General features: G+C 33.0%; 1 protein-coding gene across 1 annotated transcript in view; it reads right to left on the bottom strand.

Annotated features, from left to right (window-relative positions):
• Positions 1-8,180, bottom strand: part of LOTGIDRAFT_156367 (hypothetical protein) — a gene marked incomplete at both ends in the record, with an annotated part of 11,331 nt that continues 3,151 nt past the window's right edge. The window contains 6 exons of the mRNA XM_009047040.1: positions 1-333; positions 843-870; positions 6,174-6,194; positions 6,704-6,722; positions 7,158-7,321; positions 7,689-7,797. Of these exons, the coding sequence (XP_009045288.1) occupies positions 1-333; positions 843-870; positions 6,174-6,194; positions 6,704-6,722; positions 7,158-7,321; positions 7,689-7,797 (674 nt within the window). The remainder of the gene's footprint in view (positions 334-842; positions 871-6,173; positions 6,195-6,703; positions 6,723-7,157; positions 7,322-7,688; positions 7,798-8,180) is intronic.

Below are 8,180 nucleotides of genomic sequence, written 5' to 3'. Positions count from 1 at the left end.
TTACATTATCACAACATCAGGGTCTGACGTCAAAGCTGAAAATGACGTTTCGGTTTCCTCGTACGTATGTCGAGCGGCGCCATTAGCGTTTGATTTTTTGCTAGCTCGGTCAACAACAGAATATAGAGGTTGCTCGGTTTCCTGGGGCTGCTCCGATTGGTAGGGTTGCTGCGACTGAAGGGTTGGCTCCGACCGCTGGTCTGACACACTCGTTACCAGTGTATTAGGCATATCAGGCTGTTTTCTGTATGGACCCAAGTCTAGAGCCTCGTTATCAACTATTTCAGCCTCGATACGGTATTCCTCTTCCGGTTCTAGATTTATGGTGTTTACCTGCAATAAGATTAAATGAAAAGAAATAAAGTTTTAGGCTACCTCCTGCTTTTTCTACCTTTTTATTGCTAGGGAAATAAAAGCAACAGGGCAACGACATTAGTCAACGCCATCTTCCGCTAGCGAACAGGCGTTTATCTCTAAAACCACCTCATCTACTCGGCTTCTGAAGATCATTGTTAGAAAACTATCATGAAAAGGACAGGGCCAAGGGGAAACATTGATGTTTAGATGTGTTAGAACAAGAAGAAGGCTTTAATCTTCGGAGAGAGGTTCATAAATTGGCCTGCATGGTACAAAATACTACGTTTATCATACGTTTCCAAAAGAGAAGGGACGTAACTCTGATTATGCATGGTGTGGCAGATCTTAAAAAACCGGAAGTTCGTTAGACTGCATGATTTTATCAGGAGGGATATGCGGGCTCATCTTTACATTTACAGAATCCTAGCGATTGATTGATGTAGATCCTCAACCCCTAAACCCTTACAATAACCCATTTTTCTCACCTTTTCTTCATATTCTCTTCCACTGTTCCTGAAATTATAAAAGAACAATGATTATTTTAGTTCCATGGCTCTGATAGTGGAACCGTGAGTTAGTTTGCTTTCTCTAGATCTACCCTTTTCATACTCTATGAAACCCGGATAGTCTGGAAAATGGTGGTCATGAGTTCTAATTACGGTCGGCGAGTGAAAGTCGTAATTCTTGATAATATAACGTAGGGCCTAGATAAAATCCAGATTTTTAAGAAATACAGTCATCTGATTGGATAATAAAACTAATTTTAGAAAGGATTTAGACCAATCACATGACCCAAATCATCTAAAAAAAAATCCTGAAAATGACAATTGGATCAATTAAAATAATCTCAAAAAATGCAACCTCTGTTAACAATTTGAACCGTTCAAAAAAGATTCATGAAGCCACGCTCTATCTATTTTGAACTCTACTGAATTTGAAATAAGATGTCTATCTCATTGATTAAAGATTATTTTATAGAAAAGGTTTCTGCAGTAGCTACACTTTAACGGTATTACAGTCTATGAAAATAATAAATTCTATAAGAAAATGCCTGTGACTTATATATATTATGATCTATATCTCCATTGACATCTTAAAAAATTCAAAGTTTTCTTAAAAATCGTCAAGGCGCATCGGTAGTAAGCTCGGTGAAGATATAGGCGCCATTTTATGATTTAAAGGAAATGTAAACGACTATATATTATTTGCGTTGCCAATGTACCAAGCTGTAAATGGGTACGGATAATTCGGTAAAGACCAATGTCAAGAGGTATGGCAAAAGGATCAGCTGGTAAAGTAAATATTTAGATGACTATACAGATAGCTGAAATAGAGTTCTATCAGCTAGTAAAGTAAATATTTAGATGACTATACAGATAGCTGAAATAGAGTTCTATCAGCTGGTATAGTAAATATTTAGATGACTATACAGATAGCTGAAATTGAGTTCTATCAGCTGGTATAGTAAATATTTAGTTGACTATACAGATAGCTGAAATAGAGTTCTATCAACTGGTAAAGTAAATATTTAGATGACTATACAGATAGCTAAAATTGAGCTCTATCAGCTGGTAAAGTAAATATTTAGATGACTATACAGATAGCTGAAACTGAGCTCTATCATCTTTAAAACAAATATTTATATCCCTTTCAACTATCAAACCGGTTTTTAATATTTCGTACATGTGACTCTGTATTGTTATTGAAAGTTAAAGAGGTCGTACGATCCTAATGTAATATTTTAATAAGTACAGATATAAACGCCCTGAACTTCATGCCCTATAACTAAATAACTAACTGTGGATATTAAAAGGAATGAATCTATCTGTCTATCCTATCGTATCCTATCGTATTCTATCGTATTCTATCGTATTCTATCAATCTATCTATCTATCTCCTATCCTATCCTATCCTATCCTATCCTATCCTATCCTATCCTATCCTATCCTATCCTATCCTATCCTATCCTATCCTATCCTATCCTATCCTACTATCCTATCCTATCCTATCCCTGTTTGTATTATTACATTTCAAGGCATTTATAATTCAAATTTGCAAAAAACATGAAATACCAACAGATAAATTTAATGATCTGTAAGAGAGACGAGTACACAAGTCTAATATTAATCTTCCTTGAAAGCTATTAATGATAGGCTTCATAGTGTAGGCTTACCGGATCAAATTATCTCTTTCAAGGTGTACAATAATAATACATTCCTTGCATGCTCTATTAAAATTTTTCTAAGGACATGCTAACTCATTGTAGCTCATTATAATACTTTTCAAAAGCTGTAATAATAATACGGTAGTATATCTAGGCCGTAATTACGTGTAATCAATAACGTCCTAAGCATCCTGGTTCGTTAAGGAAATATTCAACGAATTATGGCCCAAAAGGAACACCGTACAAAAAAGATTGTATTTTCATGTAATTTGATCAAATTTAATTTTGTTTTTAGAAAATCTCTTCCTAGCTACAAGTTAATGATACACCACATGCATGACTTAGTAAAATTTTCTGCTAGCTTTTATGATATTTTCAAATATATAACAATTCTATGGTGGCTAGCTTAGGAAATATTCAACTAATTATGTCCTAAACGAACCACCGTACAATAGAGAATTTAGGCACTTTTTATGTAATTTGATCAAATTTAAGTTGAAGAGAAATATCTCTTCCTAGTTGAAATATAATGATACACTCCTTATTTATCTTGTCTTCTTGACAGTAGCTCATATTTCATAGGACAAATATAAAACATAGGACAAATATAAAACATAGGACAAATATAAAACATAGAACATCTTAAGATTAATCTTTCACACTTAGTAAGCAAGTAAATAATTTATCTACAAGCCTATTATTATAACAGGCTAATAAATTATACTGTACTCACTGATACAAAGAATAGGCTATGATTTAAAATGTACTTCCCGGTTGCAAGACTAATTTAAATAACTTGCTAGGGTTCAGTCTTATACGAGACTAACTCTTTTATACCTATCCCTACTAAAATAAAACATGATTTTTAAATTGTGCTTCCTGATTGAATATCTGATAATACCGTACCCATTAATACAAAAACATTCTGGATTTAAAATAGCGTTTCCCACTTGGTGTATATTTAATTTCGTCTCGGTTCCTTAGTTTTGAGTATTTGACCCGACAAGCCTATCATATTTGGCTAATCACGCCATGCTTTACCCATTAATACATAAAAAACGTTGGATTTAAAATAGTACTTCCGGGTTTACGCTACTAGTTGAAATAATTGCTTATGACGCAGCTTTAACGAGTAATTTCTGAAGTATTTTTCTAGGCATTCGTGATCTGACGTCATTGTTGTGTAATGCATGAATTCTAGGGCATATACATCATATATTGTAAAACTGTTTTTATTGGTAAGTAAAAATTCCGGCAGCTTTCGATTCATTTGATCCATGATTCGCGAAATTGAGTTTTAAAATTTGTGAGATAACGTAAGGCCAGTTCAGTAACCTACAGAAAAAAAAATATGAAACGAAATCATCTAGAACTGCAATTCAATCAGACTGATTAAAAGACCTCTTTTGAATTTAATGAAGCGAAATAACATTAACAAATAATATTTTTAAAAGGGAGCCAAGCAGGAGGTTTCGTGTGATTTGAGCGAATCGTTTTTTAAAAAGTTATTTTCAATCAGAATATAAACAACCCAAGTGGAACGAATACAAAAAAACCTCAAATTATGAAGCTACCTGTATCTGGTTGCAGGGTATGAGACCTATATACGCATGAACCAACTCATTATACAGACAAAATGTATTTCTTTGTATCCTTTTTTACTGTACAGCAATATAGAGAAGCTCTGTTATTTAATGTTGATAAAATTAAATTTGAAAGAAACTAAACAACTATAAAGATGCGAATGCAATCAGCTCCAAGATCAGAGATGTATAAAAACCACGTGCACTTTTATTTTAAAGAAATGGTCCAATACAAGGCAATTGTCGTGATGCAGTATAACTTAATAAATGAATTTTAGTATATTTGTGTATATTAGGTTCTAGTGATGATCCACCAGCCTCTAATTTCACTAGCACGAAAGATCTTGAGTTTGTATTTGATTTTGAATCCTAATTTTGATTTAGCCAGTCATCAACCTGATAAAATAGTTGAAGTGGTCACGCCTAGTATTAGTAAAACGGAGCAAAATATTGACGAATGGGGGCAACGTCCGTCCTACGTAACCCTCACCTTTTGAACATTCTAAAAATAATTATCAATTTTTCAAACAAAACGAAAGATCGGCAATAACAAACTCGACTTATTTCAGTGAATCTGAATAGTGGCAATAAAAAGAATTAAAAGATTTTGATATCTTCATTTATAAAGATAGGGTGGTGAAATTACAAACTAACTGGTGGGGTGAATCATCGGGCAGATATTTATACGATCTTTTGATAACTATAAAATAAAATGAAATCGAGATTTATGTCCAAATCTTCTGCTTCAGTTTGCAATGAGGGAAATTTTGCCAAGATGGCAGAATTATCTTCGTCTGTATCGATTTAGTATCGGTTTAGTTGTCCCACTGTGACCGTACATTTGTTAAAAAAATATTCGAAAACGATAAAAACGAATGATACATAGATCCTGCGCTTTGTTTATGTTATTTCTATTGCTGTTGTTTTGATGTTTACTCCACATGTACAATATATATATTTATATTTTATACTCATATCCTTATACAATCTTTTCAAATTAGTGTTTTTATATTTGTATGTTGTCCACAAGAGGCGTATATGCAATAAATCTTATCTTATTTTATCTTAGATCTAACTGTACTAGGCTATTTAAACAACTTAGTAAAGTTTCTAGTCGAGTATTCTAAGGTTCAGATATAGAGTGATGTTCTAAAATACTATCTGATAGTGAAAAAACATAGAAGTTGATTGACTATTCTAGAGGAAGCCTTCCACCCATAAAGGAAAAATAAATATCTACAGCATTGTATACTTAGCATAGGGGTATTACTAAACTATTTAAGGAAAGGTGAAAAGGTTTTTCTAGGCACAATGGCATCAAATTAGATGAACTAAGACAAGCCTTCTAAAAAATAAAGGAGAGAAGCAAAACCCAATATATAGACTTTGTAGATGTGCTAAAATTTGCTATAAATATGCTATAAATTGCTACAAAATTTGCTATAAAATTTTTATAGATTTGCCTTAAATTTGCTATAAATTTGCCTTAAATTTGCTATAAATTTGCTATAAATTTGCTATATATTGGAAACACTGTGCAGCAAAGTAACAAAGTATAGATATCAAAGAAGCAAAAAGAAAGAATTTACTATATGTCTACTGTACTCAATTGATTATTTCAAAATGGAGGAATAAAATGTAAAATGATTACGTTCCCAAAATAATTTCACATTGCCCTGTTGTAAAATTTTCAATACAAATGGCACAATTATGATTATTTTCATCCAAAGAATTTGGGAATGTGCAAGAAAAAGAGAAGTTGCCGTGTCTATTGATATAAACATATTGTATTTAAACAAGGTGATGTACACGGAAGCATAAAATGGCGTTTGAGAGACGGAAAAGGAGAAAACTATTCTAAATCTACATAAATGAAAAACACAAAATAAGACAAATTATTGTTATACTGAATTTGGGAACTTAAAAAATCAGTTTTACCAAAAATCTGCAACACTTATATTTCAAAAATATTTTTATTTTTCTTTCAAAATTGGATGGGTGGTTGAGACTAGGGATGGGGATAAGCTACTATATTGGACAGACAAACACAATATGTGATATAGTCTTACCTATCCCGACCATTATATACCCTGTAAACAAGGCAAAGATGGTAGAAAATTCAAGGTTAATATTTAAGAGAAACAAGTCTGAAACATCTGCCTTTATTCTAGCAGAAAATCCCCCTAAAACAGGAACACGTTTTTCTGTCCTTTCTCCAGCCGACAACTGTCAAAATAGCTATCAGAGGCTGGAATAGAGGAAGATGTTTCGGATTAGAGAGAAACTAAAAATCCACAGCCCTGAATGTCGATTAAGTTGGTTGAATTTTGATATGCTAGGAGGAGTGATAATATTTCAATTCCAACAAGCATGAAACGAGCACTTTAAGAATAGCATAAAGAAAAATATGGTAACCTTTAGACACTTAGTGGAAACTTAGATCTTGTTTTTAGAAGTGGGTGTAAGTTTTTGATTAAGTTAGGCTATATATATATATATATATATATTACGCATTATTTAAGAATCATGCACAGCTAATAATATTTTCGTTAGTTTATTATAAATTCGAAATTTAGATGAAAATGAAATAAACACTCACCATCCTTCTACCCACGATTCTGAAAAAAATAAAACAATACAATAATCAAATATAGAATATAGTTTATACATGAAACGAATAGAATTTATAATCAAATTAAAAAATAAAGCAACAAAAATAATTAACACAATTCAAACATGGAACGAAATGGAATGTATGTCATATTCGTTCTATTATACTTATTGAACGAATGGCATCATGGGTTGACGCTTCTGTGTTGTGTTTGTAATGGATTAGGCCTACTACATTTGTAACACCATGGAGTATACAAGAGTGGAAGATATTCGTCTAACTTCTTTGCATTGCAGCGTAGAATTTCAACTCCATCCAGTATGCAATGATGGGAATTTTGTAAAAAGAGTGATGAAATGTCATCCAATAGTCACCACTTCCTGTACCTATGCTTACAACAACTGGCTATCTACACGAGCTGTACGTTAAAATAAGAACCTACTTGAATCTGGTTCTGCTGTAGGCATTCTACCGTGACCATTAGCAACTAAAGATTTTTCTGAAAGAGTTTTCTCCGCCTGTTTTCGTTTTTTCCTCTGCTCGATGATGTGACGTGGCACCTTTATCTTTCCACGCCATCTTTGATATTTTGAAAACCATTTATCCCTGCAAAAATTTAAACTTATTTTATCAGATCCATGCATCCATGGTAACCTTTACAGTGAACAATCGCCATTGTATTCGGGGCACAAGAATTGTTACAAGATCTGTAAAATACGGTGGCTCACATAAGACATACTTGAATTTTCACCTAGGTGATAATTATGTCATATGTGAGCCACCGTAGTAAACAGTTAATTAATTAATTAATTAATTATATGATCATTTTAAGTGGTAGTATTCCTTTAGTAAAAGTCTGAAAGGAGTAACCTTTGAGTGTTTCAGTATCAAGACCACTGACTATTCGATTTGCGACGCTCTCGACAGACACATTACAATCATATTACTAAAATATACTCATGAGTACACTCACCAGAATATACCAACTACTATCATAGCTATGACAATACATAACAAAAAGAATCCTACAACAGACGCTGCTACAATACCATTAATATCACCAATCTCTTCACATAGTACTCCTGAAATAATACAGCATTAATACAGGTTATAAATGAATAAATAAATATCAGGGGATCTGTTTACAGTTTAAAATCAGTTTATTTAGGAAAAACCTAGTCGTTCTGATTAGACAATCAAACGAGTACCCGTGAGTTATAGAAGAGGAACCGAACAGATGACAACCAAAATCTCTGTTGAATGTAGTATTAATGCTCTGTTTGTTTATTCTACACTGCTTAATTCAGAATTGGGGGAGGGGATGGGGGGGGGGATGGGACTGGCAACCTTAATCTCTGTCCAGAGCTCTGTTTACTATATCCCTGTTCAATTCATCTCGAGAAGTTAGAGAAAACGAGGCTAACAGAGGGCAACTACCAATAATTTCCTGTTTGTTTATCCTACA

This window comes from Lottia gigantea (genome assembly GCF_000327385.1).
Source record: "Lottia gigantea unplaced genomic scaffold LOTGIsca_11, whole genome shotgun sequence".
Lineage (NCBI taxonomy): Eukaryota > Metazoa > Mollusca > Gastropoda > Lottiidae > Lottia > Lottia gigantea.
Note: the sequence above shows the minus strand (reverse complement) of the source record. Positions and strands in the feature narration are given on the sequence as shown.